Genomic DNA, 22,894 nt, shown 5'->3' with positions numbered 1-22,894 from the left:
CAGAGTGGAAAGTGCAAAGCTCTTATTTCAAATGGACCAAGATGAACAGGGTGGTGGGGGACACACAGTCACTTACAAAGCCACAGCCGTCCTCATCCAGGAAAGGGTGGGCCTGCAGCAGAGCATTGACCACATCGTTGTACTGTTGGGTGGTGGGGTACCTGTCCACAACAGATAAGACGGAGGTCGTTTCCAGCAGCCCCCAATCAAGGTGAGTCTAACGAACACACAACTTGCTGTGATGCTTGCCTGTCTGTCTGTCTGTCTGTCTGTCTCTCTCTCTCTCTCTCTCTCTGTGTGTGTGTGTGTGTGTGTGTGTTTATACATGCAAGTGTGGTGGCCTGAAGTTAACCTTGTTCCCCTGCCCAGTCAACCTTGTTTGTTGAGACAGGGTCTCTTGTTGCCGCCTGGGCCCACTGATGGATTAGACAAGGCTGGCTGACCAGTGAACACCAGGCATCCATGTTTCTTATTAATTCCCCCACCCACCCTGTGCAGAACTATAATCACAATCATGTGCCGTCATGCCTAGATTTTTATATGGGTGTTGGGGGGCTATGCAGCGAGCACTTAACCAACTAAGACAATAACCGCAGCCCCTCTCCTAAATCTGCACACTAAACTCTTATTCACTGTGTCATCCATAAGACAAGAAGACCTGGTTCCACATGAATTCTGCTCTCCTTTGAGCACAGATAACGTCTTCACTGTTTCTACTCACAGCGAGCCTTCCAGGTACTTAGTCATATCTGCCTGGAGAAACTCGATGACCCTTATCCTCATGCTGTGATCAGGAGACTTCTGCTCTGCCAGCATGCACTTGACGTCATAGGGAAACTCCGGTAAGACGTAGGTCTTAGTCCATTGTGATGCTTTATACCTCGCTAGAACATGCTTTGCATGTCTTCTGTGGGATAAAAACGCCAAGAGTGACAGTCTTTGTTGAATCTACCTGGGATATATTAATTCTCTGCACACTGAAAACCTTGGGCATAAACCACTCTCTGACATCTAAATATACCATATACACATAATCACATGGGTTTCAGAATTAAGCTCCATGTTAGGAAATACTACTCCCTATGTCTCAAAGAGCCAAGTTGCAATGTGTATCTCAGAACTGTCTATTAAATGAAACATTTACTAGACAGAAGTGATAAACTGCAAATACCCCAAGCAAGCGAAGCCGCAATAAATCAGTTTTAGGACCCAGTTAAGAAAACTCTTCCCATCTGCTCTGCTGATGTTTGTAGCAAAATACAAGATGCACCTGACTTGGTCTTTGGCTGTTTCAGTAAGGGAAAGTTGCTTTCTACACAAAAGTAAGACTCGGTATTCTTATTCCAGTGACACAGCTCTTGATTCTCTGAAAGGTGACAGGAAACTATAACTTCACAAAGTCATCTGCTGCCCAAAGCTGCAGGTTGCCAAGTGGATTGTGTAAGCGGCTGGACGAAAACCTTCTAAACATAAATTTACTAAAATTAAGTGGCCATACACTTGAAATTGGTGGATTTTATGGCAATAAGGTAAGCATCGGTAGGATTGTTTATAAAATTGAGTTTCAGACTCATAATGAAACCTTAAATCAGAGGCCTGTCCTTACGTATACACAAAGAAGTTTTCAAAGTAACACTTAGAAACCACCGTTAATCAATGGCAGTAGGCAGCTGTCACCTAGCTCACTAACAGGATTGAGTAGGATGGGAGGGAAGGGACCGTGGTGAACTAACCACGAGACAACAGGACATTTCTTAAACTAGTCTAAGCAGGCTAATCCTAAGCATGGTTGATTGACTTTAGTTGTCCAAATAAAACAGATGCATTTCAAAGGCCAAGCTTCCCTAAGCATTATAAGCCACCCTTTTATCAGAATGCCTGTGCTAGCATGGAAGGTGGGGACTTGGGAAGCAGAAGGCATCTCTATTTCTTTGGGGAGTAAGCTCCCTCACACATACCCCCTTTGGTATTCCCTGTAACCATGGTGAGAAATGTGACAACACGCACACCAATAATTTCACCCTGAACTTAATACAGCAGCAGGCAACTCTCAGACATAAATTTCTACCTCAGCTCAAATTATTTTCCAGTATGTTTCTCTCTCATTTTCCTCATCCACTCAGCCATCATGTACGGGGAGTCTCCCATGCCAGCCGCCCTTACACCACCCCCATTTCCTCTGGGACTTTGATTCTCCCATGGCCAGATTCATTCCCATTTATGCACAGATACCGAGGGTAGAAGGTGAAAAGACAAGTTTTGAGGACTAGGCTTTACCTACCCCAGAGTCTTAGGAAGGTGACGTAAAGGTGGGGCGGGGTGGGGGGAGGGCGCTAGTGCTAAACTGGGCTTCAGTACGGTTCAGTACCCATTTCTGTTTCTCCAGTGAACTTTTAAATAGCAAAGCCACCCACAAACTCTCTGTGGCCTTCTAAGATTGCTTCCACTCACCTCACTCCATCAACAGATCACTTCATTGTTTAGTAGTATCGAAGAAAACTTAGATCAATTTCTGCCTTTTTGTAGCATCTATTTTTTATGTATGTTTCTTATCCTCTATATTACAGTAGGGACTATAAGACATGAGATTATTCTGAATGTATTATGACCCATATAGACAGATTAGGCAAATCACAGGCATAAAATGTTCCTTTTCTTTACATTAGAACAATGTGGCATATTTTTTGAAGTAACTATAATCTAATGAGTGAATACAAGTTAAAACGAATATTATGCAGAAAAAATAACTCCCAAAAGTTAACAAATACATTCTAATTCAAAAGCAGATAACTGCAGCCACAGCTATTCCCTTCCATAAAATTGTATTTGCATTGTTTTAAAAATATCTGTACTGTGGTCTTAAAATTATTCCCAGTCTTTTCAGCAAGCTGGAGTTTAGCATAGCACTAGCAGGTTGCCCCAAACTAAGTACAGGAGTCAGAGGACTCCCAAGTTAAACAGACACTAATATTTTTCTTCTCATTTCTAAAGCAGGGCTCTTTGATAAGCTTGCCACTACAAACACAGCTCTGTTTTCAATCCTGGGTATAAAATAAACCTCTAAGCCATTTAAAATATGCTAATGTGACCCCAGTCTGAGAACATACTGCTTGCTAAGTGCTCAGTTCATAAAGTGATAAAAATATATATTCATAATAAAATTTATAATAAAGCGAGCAATTTGACAAATGGCAGTATCATCATTATTTCAGTTTCAGATTCTGACAAATGATAATTATATATATTTATGAGATTAAAGTGATACTGTGGTATACCTATGGCATATTTATACAATGTGGAATTATTGAGTCAAGCAGATTAACCTATCCATCATCCCCAATTTCCGTCAGTAATTTCACCTGCCCAATGAAACATGGCATTTTTAAATTGTGCACTAATTTTTTTTAAGTGATGAGATGGGACTTCTCATAAAGGCTCATTGGATTTCTAACTTTGTCTAACTGTAATAAGAATGAAAAATCATTCATCTCTTTCCAAGCACAGACTGACTGTAGTTTAATGGGGTTCACATAGGGCAATAATGCTATTTCTATGAAGAACAGATCCAATGGAGTGCCAGCCTGCTAAGGAAAACCCTTCACGGAAGATACTGTTGAGCATCTATAGGAAGCAGAGATACCAGCTGTTCCAGGAGGGCAGGAACGCTTTCTTTGCATAGTGCAAATACCATTGCTTAGCAAGGTTAATGCATGGTGATTTTTCTTAAAAGAATGAGCAAAGTGACTGGAAAGAATTTGCATCCAACTCCCCTTTTAAACCCCAAAGGATGCCTCCAGGCACTTTCATCATTTCTTTCAAATTCTTTTATCTTAATCTCCCCTCAGTTATTGCCTTGATAATGATTCTGTCCTACAGTCTTCCTTCTTTTTCCCCCCAAAGGTTTATTTTTATTTATGTGCATTTATTTTATTTAAGCTGCATGTGTGGGCACCCAAGGAGGCCCTAAGAAGGCTTCAGATTCTCTAGAGCCGAGATTGTGCGTGAACTGCTCAACAGAGGTATCGGAGCCTAACTTGGATACTCTACAAGTGCTGCTAACCATCTCCCCATATTCCCTTTTCCATACTCTACCCCATATTGCCAACAATCTCCCTGTTTCCCTCCCACTCAACACATCTGAAAAAGATTTATTATTTTTTTAAAAAGGTACTAGATTCTCACTAGTGTCCCCCTCCTCCCCAGATCCCTTTTGAGCACCTAACCCCTTTGTGATATGACTGTGTTTGTATAGGTAACTTTAGCTAGATGAGATCAAGAAGGTTGACTGAGACTTAGCATCCTTTTATGAAGAGATGCCAGAAATGTACCTTCTTACTAGGGTACTGTGAGGATGTAGAGAGAAGGAAGGTTTCTTAGTTAAGGTGACAGTTGCTGTGATGAAACTCTATGACCAAAGCAACTCAAGGAAGAAAGGGTTTATTTGGCTTACATATCCAGAATCAGGGATTGCTGAGGGAAGCCAGGGCAGAAACTCAGAGCAGATAGGAACCTGGAGGCAGGAACTGATACTGAGGCTATGGAAGAGTGCTGCTTGCTGGCTTGTTCCTCATGGCTGTTCAAGCTGCTTTCTTATAGAATCCACAACCACCAGCTCAAGGGTGGCACCACCAAAACTGGACTGGGCCTTCCAACATCAGTCATTAATTAAGAAAAATGCCCTATAGACTTATCTCTTAACAACCTGATCTCTGGAGGCATTTTCCCAAATGAGGTTCCCTCCTGCCAGATGTCTACAATTTGTGTCAAGTTGACATAAAACTAGTGAGGACAGGCACCGTCTATAGGGCAGGAAGTGGGCCCTTATCAGAGAATGAACTGGTCACCACTGTGACCTTAAATTTGAGACTTTAAAATCAGAATACAAATGTGTACTGCGCAAGCTCCTCAGCCTGTGATAACTGTTGTGGCTAACACAGTGGCCAGTTTCCTGGTGGCTTCTACCATGTGTCTTCCTCTTAGCATGTTGAGCCTTAACATCCATTCCTCATCTTCAGGTATCATAAAAATTTCCTACATAGTATCCCTTGTACTACCTACTTCTCATGGTGATTTATGCTCCCACATTAATCTGGGCTTTGATCATACAACTTCAAGTGTCTTACTAGCAGAGTACTGCTTTTATAATAGCAAGCTATGAGCCTCACAAAAGTCTGGAATGCAGCACCCCAGTGTCAGCAGCTTAACCCCCACTCCCTCTCACTCTTCCAAGTTTATTTTAAGCCTCTCCTCAGGTGGATTCTCATCCCTACTCTGGTAGCCCTAGTGTGCACGTCCTCAGCTGAAATAACAAAGCTGCCTGCTCCAGAACCGTATGTGACTTGTGACTATTCTTGCCTACTATTCTTGACTATCTTAATTTCTGTATTGTGCAACTGATCTCCTTGCTAATCAGGACTTTTAAAATTATCCTTTTCTTTCCAAGATCTACAGGGAATATTACACTGAGAGCTGAGGAAGTCCTTACCACTAAAGCCTAGACCCTGTTGTAACAAGAGCCTGGAAAGTAAGAATTGTGACTTTTGTGGCCTCCCAGCTCATCTGGCAGGAACTCAGAGCTAAGTCATTTCTCTCTATTTCTCTCTCTCTCTCTCTCTTTCTCTCTCTCTCTCTCTCTCCGTGTGTGTGTGTGTGTGTGTGTGTGTGTGTGTGTGTGTGTGTGTGTGTGTTTTCTGGCTGTTGTCCCATTCTTTCTATAAATATAGCTGTAGGAAAGGGAGAAACAGAGAGCAGCTCTCTCATTTTTGGCTCAAATGTAAGAATGTTAGTAAATCCATTTTATATATCTTAGGTCATTTTCCCTTGGTGCAGGTTAAATGCCAGGTCCCAAGTCAGGCCTTTGTGACCAGGCGCTGCAGTAACATTCTGTCCTTGTTGTGTGGCACAGATTGTGATAACATTGTTCTGAAGAGATTTAGGAATGTGTAAAGAAGAGAGATGTTAAATATAAAGTGCTGTAATGGTGCAAGCCTGTAACCCAGCACTTGGAAGACAAAGGGCGAAAGTTCACGGGCATGTTTCATTACATAGTGAGTTTGAGGCCAGCCTGAGCTACAAGAGGCCCTGTGTCAAACAAAGCAAGGGAAACAAACAGACCAAAAACCTACCATTAAAGATAGGAAGTCTTTAATTCTATAGACAAAATTCACATCTTTCAATAAAGTAGATTTCCTTCATATTAGAACAGTCCACACATGTCAAGGAAACCATTGACTAGTATGGCCTCAGGATGTCAATGACAAGTACCACCATCAGGGGGAGCATTACTGTTAAGTCAGAGATGGAAAATGAGACAAAATTCATGCTTCCAGGGTCTGAACTAAATGACCAGGTCCCTCAAGCTGCTCTGATGTGACATTCCATTTCATTTTATTCTTTTTTTTCCTTGAACTGTAGATCTCTGGAAGCTCCCACACCAGTTGAAAACCTCAAGGACTGATTGACTGACTAGAATTTCATGCTTGTGGGGAGAGATGGGGTACTGCAGAGCTCCAGGAGCCAAACTCGGGAAGATAAGAGTCTTTAATAGTCACTACATACTTCTCTGTAAGACCTAAACATCTTTGTGACTGTTAAGTGGAACGCTTGGAATGTATTATTATCTTAGCAGGACCACTGGTTTCCAGCAGCCCTAAAGCCAAGACTGTTACAACACCTAAACCCTACAGAAGAGCCTACCTTGTTCTGCTGTAGCCCACCTATCTAATGCTTTCCTTTGTTCTGTTACTATAAAAGTTTTCATAGCATCTTCCACAGCGGGCTTGTCACTCAAAGTAACCTGAATTTGTGCCTCTGGCCACAGTTACTCATCTTTGGTTCAGAATTCACTTGTTTATATATCAATTTATTTATTCACAATTTTGAGATGGAGTTGGAGCAGGGTCTCTCTCTGTGTAGCTCAGGTTAGCCTGTAACTCATTACATAGCTCAGCGAGATATGAGCACAGTAAAGCAGACATTGCTTCCTGTTGCATCTTCAGTGCTCCCAACAAGTGCTCGCTCATGGAACACTGGCATGTTGGAGAAATGAATGAAGATTTAATATTGATTTAGGTCAGCAGTCCTTAGGTAAGTATTTCCTATTTTATGGAACTGTGGATATTTCACAAAGAATTATAGGCAAATTACAGGATTCCTCCTTTAGTCTCTACTATCTGATTGTACACTGGGAGCTTCTCATCAAGGAATAGGGCAAGTCTATCATACATCTTAAACACAGACCTCTGTGTAGGAGAGCCTGCAGATCCACTGACTTGGGATGCAGTAGCTAAATATGGTAATGTATCACCTGTGTGCTTTTTTTCTGATGCCCTTGCAATGGTAATGATGTCTGTCTGTGAAGTCTGGAAGCTTCTCTTCAACTCTCATTGTCCTGTTTTCTACCACAACTCTCAACCAATGGCCCAGGCCTTCTAGGACAGGAATGTTCCCTCTTCTGTCCTAGAGCCTGAGTCTCAGGAGGGGGCAGTTGCCCCAAACATCCTGGTATAAGTCTTGATTTTCAACCTGGGATGACCTGTCAGAGTTGAGACCAGAATCTTTTGAATCTCACAGAACTCCCATGTTTGCCATAATACAAACAATAGTTAAAAATTATGCATGCCAACTGTGTGTGTGGCAGGTCCTAAGAACTTTTCATATATTAAGTCATCATCCCATTCATTTACAGATGAGAAATAAGGCCCACTTAGCTAGAGAACCTCTTAGTTCATAAATGACATAGCAGGGCTTCAAAACTAAGCTCTTAAGTATTTGCTTGTCCCTGGTCCCCAGTCTTATCAACTCTTCCTTCTCAGGGTTAACATGCTCATCTAATACTTACATTTACCCCTTTCTCAGCTCATCTGCTTTGTAGGACACCTAGCTATAGGAGTGGGTCCCAAGAACTCCCATCTGATCACGAGGTTCTCCTGCAACATTCTTTCATTCTCTAATCTTGTCACATAGATTTGATTCAACTATGAAAAAACCATAGAAAATGTGTAAAATATTTGTTCCCTTATATAGTGAATATTTGTTGACACAACAAAGACATGACAAGTCTCTGATAATAACCTCTCATGTAATGGGAGATGCCATTCTGTAAATAAGTTTCTCTTATTGGTAAATGAATAAAGCACTGTTGGCCAATAGGAAAGCAAGATAGACGGGACTAGGAGACAAGGAGGATTCAGGAAGAGGTAGGAGGAGGTTCAAAATGTAGGACCAAGAGAGCAGAACTCCTGATTCTCTCTCCGGTAAGATGAGACCATGTGGAAATACTTAGATCAATAGAAATGTGTTAATATTTAAGACAGAGCTAGTAACAGGCCAACAGTTTTATATCTAATACAGCATCTCTGTGTGTTATTTGGGGCTGGCACAACTGGGGGACCAGGCTGGCAGGAAAACATGCTCATAACAAAATGGCACCCAATGTGGGACCAACAGAACAGGGGGTAGAAGTATACAGGAGCTGGGGCTGCTAATCACAAGGCTGGGACCTAGCACAACGGTAGAGGGCTCCATTAGCATGTGTGAGCCCCTGATTTTATTCACCAGCATCACTGAAAAGACTCAATGCTCACCTAATCAGAACCTGTACTAAACAACTCTAACTGGGCTGCCACACTTTAATTATTAAGCCTTCTCTTTATTACAGTCTGGGATAGATTACTACAGTTGTGTTGCTATCTCTTGTATGAAATACTGCTATGAAAATGACTTCCACTAATATATGGGAAATGTTGAGGATTCACTGATATTTGCTTCACAAAGCAAAAGCAGGAAAAGCTCATTGTACACCATCTCACAGCAGTAGCCAGACAAAGTAATTAAAGTAATTCTTAAATATACGTGAAACCATGACTAATGAGTAATTATGCCCCAAGGCATTAGCAAAGTATGGCACATGTACTTAGAGTTCAAGTCAAGAGTCTTTGAAGTAACATGTAGGAAATCTTGCTTTATCTGATATCTTGCCTTACTGAGCACTAAAAGAGAAATGAGCAACTTTTAAGTACATAGATTAAAAGAAGGAAAAAATGCCACTGTAGAAAAAGCTACCCTCACACATCACCAGTACATCACCTAATGATCCTGAAAGGCACTTAAGCCATTTAGTAACAAGCATAGAATCACCTGTCACCCAAGGAAACCCCTGTTGCTCCAGAGTGCCATGGTGTTTTGTCCCTGGACACACATTTTTTGACTGCAGCCAAAGACTTTTCCAGAGTCTTTGACTACAATTAAAGTCAGGTGAGTGTTCAGTCTCTTGAGACCCTCTTATTCCTTTCTATCTGCAAACAGTCTACGTGGAAAGCTTAAGCCCCTGTCAGGAAACATGGGAGAAAATACCACAAACAACCACCTGGTGACAAGTGTGACCTGGTGACAAGTGTCGGGTACTTAGATATGTCTCCCACTAAGTCCTCTTGGGCTCAGGTGGTATTCCCATTTCGAGTAGTTACAGAAATCATTAGCAGGAGGCAAGTGGAAGGGAACTGAGCCCCCAATCCAGTGCTTGCTCTGCCTCCCATTCCCACCTCTTGAAAACAGTTAGCTTCATGAAAATCTAGTGGGCAACACCTTTAAATTTATTGCCTGCTGTGAGTGAATGGGAAATAAGTCCTGATGCTGTGCTTGGAAGTTCACCACACTTGTTATTGACTGCCTCAAAAGGTCTAAAAAGAAATTGCTGCTATTCAAACATATATCCTGTCTCCTGAACGTATATTGTCTTTCTTTGGTTCACATCCATCAGCATCAGCTCAGTTTTGGAAGTCTGATTGGATTTTGAGGTGCCAGAGGCTGAGATAAATTCAGTCTATAAAATAAAAGGATATGGTCATTGTCTCTGAGGTGTTTATAGTCTGAGGAGGGAATAGACTTTAATAACCCGAAGTTATTATCCACTTTTGTAAGCAGAACAAGAAATACAAAGAAGGTACCCGAATGCTCTGGATGTCACCGGAGGCTGGCTAGTTTTAAAGGACAGGCAGGTTTTAGGTAGGCAGGTGGGTGAGGGACCACACAGCCTAACACAAAAGACACACAAGAGGCCCTTGATGCATGACTATCCGAAGGATAGAATAGCAGAGGGACAGAAGAAAAAGATTGAGATGCCTTCAGTTATTTTAGTTCAAATGGCTGGATGGTATTGTCATTGTCTGAGATAAAACATGAGGGATGGAATCTCTATCCCTCTACAATCTATGGGACTAGTGTGGTCTTAACTTGTCTCACAGAGTCAACTGAGTTTCCCTCCCCTGGATGCGTGGAATGAAGCAATAAGGAGTGACTGGGTCAGTTGGCACTAAAGACCTGAGCTATTATCAGGGAGAATTTCTATGGAGTTGGTGCTGGGTGAGGCAGTGGGGAAGGAGCAGAACATCCATCGTTAGCAGAATAATGCAATCTCCTAAGGGAAAGCAAAGGATGAAGGCAAGGAAGCAGAAAAGAAGGAAGGGTCCAGAGCCAGGCCCGTGGAGTCAGGGGGAACTTAAGGGCTCTGCCCTAGATGTTGGGAGTTGTTCTTCTTATAATATGCCCATTTTATCTTTAGTTTTCATGGCTTTTTGTTTCTTGCAGTCACAGGTATGTGAAGGTAGGAGACAGACGATATAATACATACATACATATGTATATATATTTATGTGTATATACACACATATGTGTGTATATATATACATATATATTTATTTATATAAATTTGAGGTTCTTTTCTAGATAGACAGTAATAGGTGACCTAGTACAGAAGCCCACAGCTTAGGAGATACTTTGAGGAGAACAGCTATGGGCATGTGCGCTCTGGTTTCTAAGTCTTTCAATTTCCCTCAGCTTCTAAAGCAGTCTTACTGTGATTTCTTCCACTTGGTAGGTGCAATGAAGAAGAGTAAATACGAGGAGCATTGTTCCTGTCTCACAGCACTGTATTGGAGACAGTGGTAAGAAGGTAGGTCCCACCGGCACTAACCCTCACCCCCATGTCTCTCTCCCATGACTGGTGGCAGTAGCAGCTCTGGCAGCTTCGGAGTGGGTGTCTGGAAACTCCCAGCTCACTCTGTGCACCTGGAGGCCTCAGCAAAGGAAAGCGCCAGGAATCACCCAGCACCATGGACAGAAAGGTGGGAGCGAAGCTGCCTTGAAAACAGATTTGCATTTTGGAACCATCCTTTGAACCAAGGAATTCATTTTCCACCTAGCCTCTCCCTTTCATCTTCCCAAGCTATAGGGTACCCAGAATTTTGTTTTATTTTGAGATAGGGTTTCACAAAGTTGCCCAGGGTGAGCCTCCCAGGTAGCTGCTATTAATTACAAGCCTGTGCATCCAAGCACAGCTCTCTCTTTCATCTTTTAGTTCACCATCCTCCAGAGGAGTCATGGAATCAAGGCAGCTGGACTATAAGATAGAAACTATCTGGAAACTGTCTAGAAATTCCTTGACTTCTCCAACTCTCAGTTTTATCCATTTCTAAAAAGAGAAAGCAATATGGACAGTGCCAGAGAGAGACTAAATCAGATGATAATGTAAAGGGGTTGTAAACACACACACACACACACACACACACACACTCACACACACACACATGCACGCACGCACGCACTCACGAACACACACATAGGACCATAGTGCTGGGGTGGTTGTTTTGAATATTTCCACTATACCTGAAAATTGGTTCACTCTACAGGGATTCCTACCATTCTTGCCTGAACTACTCTGCAGGGACTCTTACCATGAATGGTGGATGCCTGAACCACCTGAAATGTTTCACTCTGTAGGGACTCCTTACCATACACAGAGGATGCATGGATCACTTCAGCTGGATGGCTATAAGAAGCTACAGGAGGATGCTACAGGAGGAGACATCTCTTTTCTGGTACCCCCTCATAGTTTTGTCTGAGCACTAGGTTCCTACATATGGTTCTCTAGGTCCATAGATTCCCCCCCCCCGCCTTTGGCGCAATGGAACCCATACACTGAAATATCACTAGGAAATTTGAGAAACTGCTTATGAAACCAGCATCTCCTTCTGGTATAGACAAGTTAAAGCAGCCTCCAAAATTCAAGGCAAAGATATTTATTCAATTCAAGTTCTGCAGGATGTTACCTACAAATTACCCTGTATATATTATGATGGAAGAACATATTTTTTCCCATGTAAGAATAAACACTTGAAAGAAATGTACAGAATCATCAAAACACCTTTGTCATTTCAGCCTTGATATTTTATCCAGTATCTCCATCATTTGATAAAAGCTTACCTTCTAGGACAATGAAAAAGCTTTGAATTACAGTGTATTTAAATACATTAAATCTCATAAAAATAAAGACAAACACAATTTGACTTTAAAATGCTATAAAGTTGGTGTCTCACCTCTGTTTCAATACTCGTTGGTCAATGAGTCCATTGTCAAGGTTTTCAGCTGGATGCAAAGATGTCTGGTCCCTGTAGCTGGTGGCACTTGAGTTCTCTTCATGCCTGTAGTAAAGTGCAGGAGCTGTGTGACTGAAATGGGCTGTTAAACAGAAGCAATAACCACTGATCTCATGGTGTTCTATGGGGAAGGCTCAGCCCATCTTTGTCCTTATCTGAGCTCACATGAGGCTCATGGCTAAGAACGTTATTATAAAGGCCTCATGCATCATCTCACACAGTGGCTTCTGTACGCAGTGGCCTGAAGCCAATTCACCCTACTACCTTCATCAGCCTGGCAGAGAGAGAGAGAGAGAGAGAGAGAGAGAGAGAGAGAGAGAGAGAGAGAGAGAGAGAGAGAGAGAGAGAGAGAGGAGAGAGTACATATACCAGAAATCAACCTCAGGTGCCATTGTGAGTGAACCGGGACTAGCCGATTACTCTAGGCTGGCTGGACAGTGAGCCCCAGGTATCGGCTTTTCTCCGCCTCCTCAGTGTTAGGCTTGCAGTTGTGTGCCACTACACCTGCCCTTTCACATGGGCTCTGTGTAGGGCACTTGTGTCTTCATGCTTACATAGCAAGCACTCTACAACCAAGCCATCTCCTCAACTCCCAATCTGGCTTGCTTTTCAATGGCACTGAAATAAGACGTTCCTTATGAAGTGATGGTGATAGCAGAGTCTGCTTTTTCAGTTAATACCCACACAGTAAAAACCAGTGCTTAACTGTGTCAGGCCTCTCCTTGGTTCCCTACTATTTGCAAGGGAAGGTTCTTATTATCCTGAAATCTTTTCATTTTAGAACTACACTCCATCACTTTCAAGTGAGAAAACCCAGAAGCCCAGAACAGAAGGAAACTTGCCCATGGTCACAGGCTACACAGTAGTGGTGACAAAATCTATACCATTTCCTCTAATTTCTTATTTAATGATTTCTACACCAGATCCAATGAAACCAATGATCAAAAAGCAACTGCAAAGCCACACATTCCTGTTATCTGTGTAGCTCTGAATAGTATGTATCCTATTCAGATGTTTCTCTGCAAAATAGTATACCAGACAACCACTAAATGAAATTTTATTCAAGTTAAAACCCATTTGATCTCTCTGATCTAACTCTGTTATAGATTTTTAAGAACTGGCCTAAAGAACCATTTATCCTATAATTTCATCTTACAGTTGAATTGGCTCAAACTAAAAGTAGTAAAAAGTCACATGAATGCTCAAGGTTAAATAAGTAGCAAATAGAGCACAGATCTGAAATCACATTTAGTTGCATAACTGTAGGGTGACATCAAGTTCCTGTCTTTATTAAGCATTTTCTACAAATGTTTGAATCCATGACATATCACTGTCCTCAATTGACAACATACTCTTTAAGTACAATGTGCTTGGCAAATATAATCAACAGTCAACTTGTGATTTCACACAAGAATACTTTCACCTAAACGCAAGATGACACAAATCCTTGAAAGAAGTTGGGAACTTGCTGCACAGAGCAATACACTCACATTCATAACTCCCTGGGCTATCAGTATGCCCAGGCTTCGCTAGAGTTTTAAAAGAGCATTCATAACCTGGTTAAGAAAGCTTTGTAATTATTCACAGAGGACTATATAGGTCTGGTAAAGGAAGCAAAAAATTATCCGAGATCATAATGTCTCACAGTATGGATTCAAGAAATGAGGAGTGTGATCACTTTCTCAACATGCAGATGAAGAAACAAGATGTCCAGCACAAAATCAATCCAAGTCAGTGGTAAAAGCAGGGCTGAAACCTTGAGCTCTTGGCAGACCCATCAGCTCCAGAGCAGTATAAGTGGATTTACAGGCTGCCAGTTTTCTTCTGAGCTGTTCCCAAGGAAAGATCAAGATTCCAGTCAATGGGGAGGGACTTCCAGCTCAAAAGTTCTAGGCACCCCAAAGTGCTGGAAAATGATATTGCAATCTTATTTGAAGTTCACCCCCCTTTTTTCTAGAAAAGATTAAAAGGTTACAATGGGAACTTCATAAAAAGTCACAGATCCAAGACCATGCTACAAGAAGAAATCCTCCAAAAAAGTCACTTGCAAGAATTTCCAGTCTTATCTCATTTATAATTATTGTTTTAAAAAATAACATCTAATTCTGAAGCCCAGATCAGCCTCAAACTCACAACAATACTTCTGTCTCAGCCTCTCAAGTATTGGAATTACAAATCAACCATGCCCTACTCTTTAGTCCAATGTAAGACTAGCCCTTCATGGTTACTTGTCCTAAATATCTAAATAGTCTAGAAAATCAAATTACTTAAGCAAGGTCTCTCTAATGTTATATTGCTTATCAAGAAAAGAGAAATAGTTACAATTATAGGCCTAATGTCAGGAAAGGTAAAAATAAAATGATGCCATCAAATATCGCATCTTGTATTTTTTTAAATGAATGGTGAGTAGTTAATAGCAAATATTTAACCTTAAAAGTATTGACAAGTCTTAAATATGGAAACATTAAACCGGAGTGCCTGAAAGCTTGGTGAGGTGAAATGGACATTTTAATTGATTGAATTTTGTTATCATTCCATTAGATGGAAAATCAGATGTAAAAACAAACAGAGCCATACTCCACCCTTAGAGCCTTTATCTGACACCACAAATTTTCTACATGATTTCTCCAGCAGCCTGTCCCAGTGTTCCATATTATATGGCTGACTCTTAAAGATTCATGAAACTCAATTGTGTCAAAGGGGTTAGCCAATTCTATTGTGAAGGCCTAGAGAAGAGAGTATAAATAAGTTAGCACAGAGAGACCTGAGCAAATAAACACACATTTGGACGAACAGCTTGGGACAAGGCAAAGGAGCAGCCACAGGTCCCAGGATAGGACAGCTCATTCCCTTTCTACACTCAACACATGCATTTTTACTGTTGGCTCAGCATCTGCTCGTGCAGGAACTTCTTGCCTTCAGGGCTGCCCTAACAACAGCAGCCAGTGTTTAAAGAACAGTGGAAAGAAAAACAACCAATCTTGACACAATTCCTCATAGATTTAGTCAAACATAAGAAATACTGTGCACACCATTTAGCTGAAAATTTGCCACAGTTTTGAAAGAGCTTTGACTGTTTGCCACAAGGCAAGAGCTGTGCAGAAACAGGACGAAAACCAAGCCTGTCCATCTGTGTACTCACTCAGGGGCAGCTGGAGCCAGGGACAACAGGGATGTCTCCCTGGGACTTCCAGTAGGCTTCGGCCATTGATTGCTCTGCTTGTATTTTCTAATGAACTCCATCAGAACAGCCTGATGTCCAATTTTCTTTACCAGTTGTTGTATCATCCGATCATTAAGAGCCAGGAGTGCGGCTCCACTGACTTCTTCCTCTGGGAAAAAGAAAATTAGCTTTCATATGACTTCCCAGGAAAGCATGGGCATGGAAAAAAAAAGCTCTAACTAGTTCAAGTATTTAAAGGCTCCTCTAAGCTTGTGGTAGCAGTTACAGCATGATCTATCAGAGCTCTGATAATTCACAGTTCCGACTTGATGTCTGCTGCTTAGAAATTACCAGAACACTGAGTTCCAATAAAGACTTTTTGTTTACACGTTAACCATCCCTAGGCCAATTTTAACAGCCAAAGGAAATAGAAGGTCTTTAGGGGAGGCTGTTTTGATAATACCTCCTAGCTGGTGTTTAATATTGACACATCCCACACTGTATAAAGCACATGTGATTATGTAAGACAAAAGAAACACACAAGGTGTGTAGCAAATGTAACTCCCAAGAGTTTGCAATCATCCGGGAGTGGTATTCTCTTCAGAGGATGCCCCAGTCTGCAGGAAAGAGGCATTCTTCCTCCGAACAACTAACACTTTTCCACAATAGGCAGACACTAGCAACAACAACAGATTTCAAAACAGAGGGGACCTGCTCAGCTGTATGGCTCAAATAAATTCACTGAAAGAATGAACAACTCACCTTGAAACCTGGGGACCAGCTCACCTAAGTTTTTCTCCACCAGCCACTTGCAGACCTGGTCAACTGACCATGTTTCCATTGTCGGATTCTTGTCAATACACCTGTAGAATGAAAGGTGAGGATAATCTGCCTTCCTTCCTTCCTGCCTTCCTTCCTCCTTGATTGTTGGTCCTTGATTTTCTAAAAAAAAAAAAAAAAAAAAAAAAAAGTCACCTCTCTACCCTACTATACTTTTTTCAATACTTAGTTCTTAAAAAATTAGTTTTTTTAACAATGCAATGCACACTTAAAAGTTGCTAATAAAACAAATACATGCTTAAAGGTGGATTTTCTCCTACTGCCTAGTCTCATTTCTTCACCTTCTCCTACTTTATCTCCACAGGCATCCCTCAGTTTAACTAACAGACAGCCCGTGCATACAATGGCACCCAATCCTGTACCATTAACACCCAGGTTTCTTCACAAAGAACAGAAAGGTGTGAAATCATCAGGAAGTGGCTGACATTTACAGAGGGGTGGGCAGTGGAGAAAGGGAGGACGGATCAGATAGAAGCCTGACTGAGAGATATGAGTAAACCAAGATGGCTTAACCCCTTGCTGCTCCCAGAGAAGAGAGGGCACTGCACATCACCCTGGCAGCTTTGGGATAGCAAAAGTCAGTGGCAGCTTTCTCCAAGAAGGTGACTTCAAGTGTCGTTCACCCATCTTTCCAATGTTCCTCTCACACATTCTATTACCTTCTCAAATGGCACCAAACACTATTTAACTGGGAAGACAGCTGGTACAATGTTTTTAGTTAGTTGGGCTTCTTCAATATTAGAAAGTAAGTGGAATGCTAATGTCAAAGTGAAAGAAACAAGAATAGACTTTGCAAGGTACATCCTTAACTAATTCAGCAACTTGGCATGCCACCAACCTATCCCACTAACTTTTGTAATTTCCCCCATTTTCTCAAGGAAGGGTCTTTCCTGCCTTTATAATCCAACGCAGGGATTTTTAAGGAATGGAAAGAAGAAAAAAACAAAGCAAAACCTAAAACCAAAGCAAGATAACAACAACAACAAAAAAATATCCTAAAATACTTTAACCTTTCACCATATTTCAATGTTGACTTTTATTCCAGATGATTTACCATTTCCCTGTATGATGCTATTTCGTAATGACAGAAGGAAAAGATACCCTTGGTTGGTGGCATTGGAACAATAGGGAAAGATTAAAAAAATGTATTAGTTTATTTGTTTACATTTTATTTTGAAAGTTTTAAAAATAAACATTTGTGTGTGTGTGTGTGTGTGTGTGTGTGTGTGTGTGTCTGCCTGTCTGCCTGTGTGTCTGTGTGTTTTCAAGTAATTTATAGTTACCAACATCAGACTAAGAATGGAAGGAAAGAGATATACCCTTCATTCAGGACAGTTTGACAATAATGAACTTCAAAAGCAATTTCCTAGAAAACAAGAAACTTCAAAGTAACTGGCCACATACTCCTAAGTATTTACAACCACTAGCTTGAAAAACCGAAAACAAGGGTTAAGTGCAGAAGAACATCCTTTGAATTTCAACAGTGGATCTAATTTGCTTCAACAAACAGTAGCCACAGAACTCCTCCCCCAGGCTAAGCAGCAATCGCAGGGTGTGAAAAGTCATTATTTGCAAGACTCTGGTGTAAATTAAAAATCACACCTTTCTGTCACACTTCTGGCTTCCTTGTGAAGAGTAAGGGTTAGAAAAAAATAGAAAAGTAAGAAGAAAGGGGGGGAGGGAAGCAATGTCTGAACATCAAGATTAGGTGGTAGGCAGAATAAGGGTGCTACCCTGTAGCCATGGATAGGAGAGAGGAAAGAGAAACAGTACTTGGAAGCACAGTAGTTTTAGTTGGTGGAGGCTTACTATAATTCTGCTTCTGGTAAAACACAACAGTTATTGAATAATGAATTCAGACAAACATAAGAAAATAAAAACTGGTAGTTTTCACTCTCTTTTTTTTTCTGAATATGAAGTAAAATGTTATTGCTGCCTAGTTGATTTGACAGTCCTGTTAGAAAAAGCACTACAATGAGGAAAAAAATGTATCAAATAGCTTCAGGTTAAGTTTCTGAAACCTTGACAGTATATCAAAAGGTGAGGGCGAGTACTGGCTCTAAATCACACAATAGCAAGACAATAAAGAGAACAAATTAGTACCACGTGTGAGCACACCAGCCAGCCACTCTAATTCGATCAAGTTTTGCTTTCGTGAAATATATTTGTATTAAATAGTAAAGGGGTGGGTCCATCTAATTAAAGCCACAAAGAGGTAAGATTGAGGTAAAGCAGCCTATGTAGAAGGGAATCTTACTTAATAAATTTGTTAAACTCCAAGGAAGCTAATAGGGTAGACTGCTGAGAGCATAATTTAGGATTTGTAGTATAATACAAAATATTAACCACAAAGGATTAGTTTTTTTGTATTTTAATAAAATATTAAATGATTTTGCCTTTTCTTTTCTGTCTCCATTTTTCAACTTCCTACAGTGTAAAAGCTGAGAGAAGATTTCTAGGAGCTTTGCTGACAGCATGTGTCCTCATCTGGAACAGTTCCTCATCCCATCCTACAAAGGACTTTTAACTTTATGGACAGAACAAAACAAACCATGGAACAAAAGTATCCCAGGCCATGGCTGTCATACAGTCCAATCTCTAGGCTGCTGTGTTGAGTATCAGTCTTGGTAGCATTTGAGGTGACAGCACCATGGTAGTCCATCACTAGACAGGATGGACTGGAGTAGTCAATTAGATTACCTTTCTTACTTCAGTTATACAGAGGTTTGCTGCAGATAGCCCAGGTCAGGGAGAATTAATGGACGTCCAAAGTTCTCACCAGAAAACTAAGATACATGTTAACAGAGAAGATGAGCAAGACAGGGCCACTGGGGTTAGGGAACAATGCTGGAAAACACCAGGCTGCTGAATGCTCCCTTAGTGAGTGGGAAATGAAAAAATTTGGTCTGGAATGTGATGATAGATGTAATTTAAACAGTGAAGGAGCTGGAGAAGGTGTGGCCCCTGTGAGTAGACCAGTGCTTCTGGATTGGGAGCCACATGGTGGGCAGTGTCATTTGGAGGACTGAGCTGTTTGCAGTTGGCTAGGGTTGGGAGTGTCATTGATTGAGAGGGAGCTCTGGTGCTTGCAAAAGCTTATTAAGTCAGAAAACTGCAAGAAAGGATTCATTCTTAAAGTAAAAATCAGATGTGCTAAAAGAGTTTAATTTTCCCCAGCCTTAATATAAGGATCAATTTTCAGTCACTTTTTGAAAGTGTAGGGTTTTTTTTAAAGCCTCAGACTCTTACAATATTTCATTTTCTCCCATTATTTTTGCCAGAAAACAATTGAGGACTACAAAACTAGCAGACACCAAGTAAGTAAAACACACACATTCATTGAGATTGCCCATGAGGCATAGGAATTGTCCAATTTTGTTCACATACTTGTGTTATTGAAGGCAGTGAGATAACTCAGATAACTCATCAGAAATTCATCTGTATAGTCTGCACAGGACATTTGTCTAAGTTCCCAGCAGCCACTCAAAAAAAAAAAAAAGTTTATGATACCTCAACAATATGATTAGAATTTTTGATTGTCTTGTATTTTCTATTCTTCTCCCCAGCAGATCTTCCAGAGGGGTCCTATAATTTACCACTTGCATGAAACTGAGGAGGATGAGAAAGAGAAAACACAAGAGTAGTCAACTACCTTCATTTATTAATTATTGTATGTGTACCTGTATGTGTGTGTGTGTGTGGGGGGGACAACACACATCACAGTGTGTAGTCAAGGTCACAGGATGACTTTGTGTAGTGTTTCTCTCCTACATTACATGGTCCCAGGGATTGAACTCAGGTTCTTAGGCTCACCCTTACGTTTTATATCCTCATATTTACCAAGGAACAGTTTAATTGAAATAAAGAATGAGAGCACCCCCCCACCCCTCCCACCCCCGCCGTAGAGTCTCTGGTCTTTCATGACTTTTCAGTCACAAACATGTGGGTCACTTGGCATTTCATCAAACGTGTTTGGCTCCTGCTTCTGGTCAGTCACGTTATGGTCAAAGCTCAGGGATCAGGAGCAGAGTAAATAAATCTTCCTGGCTCTGGGATTTAACTTCATACTGCTTGCTATTCATAGCTGTCAGGTCTTTCAAAATTTACTTACAAATTCCAAATAAAATTAATATGTTTTACTTTCTAGTGATGTTTATTTGGGGGGAAAAGAGGCTGAAATGCTTCAAAGAAGGACTTTAGCTTCTGGATGACAAAACATACCCTATCATTATAAAAAAGATGTAAGTCATGGAAAGGAACAAAAGGGAGCTGCACTCAAGTGCAGGGAGTAGAGTGGGAGGGAGGGAACGGAAATTCACAATTGGGAGAGCGAGACCACTGCTCAAAATCAGTGTCAAGAGAAGGCATTCATCAACACATTTTACTAGATAATACTCATATCACCTATTAAACAAGTTACTTAGATGAATTAAATGTTTAAATGGAAAATTGATTAAACTGACTTAAAATATGATTACATAAGGGTTATATTTTACTAAAAACATATATATACATACACATATATGAATCCTTAAAACCAACAAAAGAATAAATATACCGCTAGTTAAAAACAAGAGTATGTAATTTGTGAACTAAATTTTAAACCTGAAATATTTCATGTTCTTTGAAATAAAGATAAGTAGTTTCCACTTTGATTTTATTCCATTTGAAAATAAACTCAGCAGGAGTTCAGGTCTTGAGTGTGTCCTGCATTGTTAGGGAAGTAGAGATTCTTAGAGCTTTTCTGTCATGTTATTTCCATTTTGTGGGTTAAAAAAAAATTCCAAAACTCACTTAAGATTCTATAGCTTGTGAAAGAAAAAGTGAGTTTGAATTCTAATCTAACCAATTTAAAAACATACCAATATTCCCCCCCAAAACTTCTTAACTATCCCTACCCAGTGACACACAGTTAACATTTCTTAACATTACATAAACAAAAAGGAACATAAGGTCATGAACCATAGCAACAGTTAGAACAGCATGAGAAGTAACCAACGAAGGGAATACTATGCAAGTCGGGAAGACTGGAAAGACACAACCTGACCTAATCTTGTGGAAAGAATAAAGTAAAGATATGACATCACTCTGTGGGCTGCTGCTTTTGTCCTGTGGTAGGTAGATCCTTGCCATCAAATTGTTTTATCCTAGGTGCCAAATTCCACTCACTACTGCAGAAATACTCAGAGCAGTGGTTCTCAACCTGTGGGTCTCGACTCCGGTCTCGACTCCTTTGAGAGTAAACAACTCTTTCACAGGAGTCACCTAAGACCATTGGAAAACACTGCTATTTATATTATGCTTGATACCAGTAGCAAAATTACAGTTATGAAGTAGCAATGAAAATAATTTTGTGGTTGTGGAGGGGGGGTGGTCACCACAACACGAGGAACTGTATTAAAGGGTCTTAGCATTAGGAAGGTTGAGAACCACTGACTTAGTGTCTCAGGGTAGCCCAATTTCTCTGATCAGGGTTCAGCTCGTTTTCCTGTGTGGGAATGTGCAGAGGCTGTCCCTTGCAGGGGGGGAGAGGTGCTACTGAGGACTGTGAACTTGCTGTTGACCCATGCTGCTCTCCTTATTGAATTAAGAACTTCATGTTTAAAGACCTATTTTCTAGCTCATCTCATATGAGTCATCTATGGGCTCTTGGTGAAAACACTGACTGTAGACTCCTAATCCCTTCCCCCCAAAATACTGTGCTTCAGTTGGATTGGGGTGAGCCCTGTAACAGTTCGTAGAGTTTTGTAAATCTAGGTGTGTGAAATGTACATAGGAACCTGATTATAAAGTTGTTTTTCTCTGGGGTAAAACATATAAAACATGAAATTATTGTTGTAACCCTTTGACGAAAATTCCCATCACTCTGTAAGGGGCATCACTGTCCATTTTAAAACTTGGCCATTGAAAACTTTGCTCACCGGCTGTAGCTCCCAGTTCCCAGCCTTTGGTGGCAAGTGTTATACTTTCTGCTCCTATGAAATTTTAATTTAAAATTTTTGGGCAATTTTGTTCATGTTGAGCATTTCTAAGCCCCATTACTCTGTTTCACCTGATTCTGAAACCTTCTTGCAATAAGACCCCTCTTAATTTGTTTATTCGTTTGTTTGGCTTTTGTTTTTGGTTTTGACCTACAGAGTTTAATCGTGATTGCTTGCAGGAGGAGAGGTTCATTTACTGGAACATGGGCAACTGATCAGTGGCTACACTACTTAAGGCAATGATACCCCTTTGCCTAGGATCCACTAAAAATAATGATAGTGTAAGGATGGAAAAATTTAGCCTAACTCTTCACTGACCCCAGGAGTAGGCAAAAGGTCACATTCTTGACTTTACGACAGGGTGGTTTTACAACAGCACCTGTGAGTGAATGAACAAGAAATGAGCCTTGTCATACTACCCAGAAGCCCTATCAAAGCAGACTTCCTGGGCTAAGCACGGGCTTGGATAGTTCAAA

General features: G+C 40.8%; 1 protein-coding gene across 1 annotated transcript in view; it reads right to left on the bottom strand.

Annotated features, from left to right (window-relative positions):
* Positions 1-16,484, bottom strand: part of Samd3 (sterile alpha motif domain containing 3) — a 39,144-nt gene extending 22,660 nt beyond the window's left edge. Inside the window, exons 1-5 of the mRNA XM_051175460.1 lie at positions 16,360-16,484; positions 15,577-15,766; positions 12,375-12,506; positions 722-907; positions 77-161 (exon numbers count right to left, since the gene is read on the bottom strand). Of these exons, the coding sequence (XP_051031417.1) occupies positions 77-161; positions 722-907; positions 12,375-12,506; positions 15,577-15,766; positions 16,360-16,438 (672 nt within the window). The 5' untranslated portion in view covers positions 16,439-16,484. The remainder of the gene's footprint in view (positions 1-76; positions 162-721; positions 908-12,374; positions 12,507-15,576; positions 15,767-16,359) is intronic.
* Between the last annotated feature and the right edge of the window lie 6,410 nt (positions 16,485-22,894).

The sequence above is a fragment of the Phodopus roborovskii genome, unplaced genomic scaffold (assembly GCF_943737965.1).
Source record: "Phodopus roborovskii unplaced genomic scaffold, PHOROB, whole genome shotgun sequence".
Classification (NCBI taxonomy): domain Eukaryota; kingdom Metazoa; phylum Chordata; class Mammalia; order Rodentia; family Cricetidae; genus Phodopus; species Phodopus roborovskii.
Note: the sequence above shows the minus strand (reverse complement) of the source record. Positions and strands in the feature narration are given on the sequence as shown.